Source organism: Orbicella franksi, chromosome 10, assembly GCF_964199315.1.
Source record: "Orbicella franksi chromosome 10, jaOrbFran1.1, whole genome shotgun sequence".
Classification (NCBI taxonomy): Eukaryota; Metazoa; Cnidaria; class Anthozoa; order Scleractinia; family Merulinidae; genus Orbicella; species Orbicella franksi.
Window position 1 is genome coordinate 17,339,582 of NC_138154.1, and position 737 is coordinate 17,340,318.

The 737-nt window shown below is 42.5% G+C and overlaps 1 protein-coding gene across 1 annotated transcript in view; it reads right to left on the reverse strand.

Annotated features, from left to right (window-relative positions):
* Positions 1 to 360, reverse strand: part of LOC145499672 (microfibrillar-associated protein 1-like) — an 11,214-nt gene extending 10,854 nt beyond the window's left edge. The window contains exons 1-2 of the mRNA XM_081479201.1: positions 182 to 360; positions 1 to 52 (exon numbers count right to left, since the gene is read on the reverse strand). Of these exons, the coding sequence (XP_081335327.1) occupies positions 1 to 52; positions 182 to 251 (122 nt within the window). The 5' untranslated portion in view covers positions 252 to 360. The remainder of the gene's footprint in view (positions 53 to 181) is intronic.
* Between the last annotated feature and the right edge of the window lie 377 nt (positions 361 to 737).

A 737-nucleotide genomic window follows, 5' to 3' on the forward strand; every position in this document is an offset into this window, starting at 1 on the left:
CGTTTTCCAGCGACATATCTGCTAACTTTCACTTTCTTCATGGTAAATTCTCCTGTTTAGAGTAAATAACCGACATAGTTACAACGAACAATTCGCTGTACTTCTGGGCTAAGCTTTAGATGTATCCTTCCAACACGATTCTTCAAGATCAGCACTACACAAACACCGCCATTCTACAAACCTTTTTCATTTTTCACAGGAACAGCTCCTGCTGTACAGTTGATAGGGACTCCTCTCGCCAAAGGATCCATTTTAGAGCCCTAAATTCTGTAAACTTCAGACAAAATTGAGCTCTTTTCCTGATATATAAAGACGTGATACAACTTCTCAATCCAACATGGCGGATAATCACGCATATGCACTTTTCTGTAATACCGCTGACACGCTCCATTCCTAAAAGGACGAGAGAAGATTGGGAAAGAGTTGTTGGATAGGCGGTCGGTTCGGTCGGAAGAGGAAGGAGTGGTTTACAGGGTAACAAGAGAAGATCAAGGTAAGAGAGTGGATCCCCTATGTAAGCTTATATAGCCCTTATACCCAGGGTAATCCCGCTTAGATTATTTTTAGACATGGAACCCAGTTCTTTCGGGAATGTAATCGCGCGATGAGTGGACCTCCGTTCCGCCACGTACAGGGGCCCGTTTCTCCGTCTGGCCCAAAAAGCCATTTTTAGTTAATCTGTATCTAAAAAGGTGTATATGCCTGAAACTTATTGAATGAATTGAACCTCTAATCAA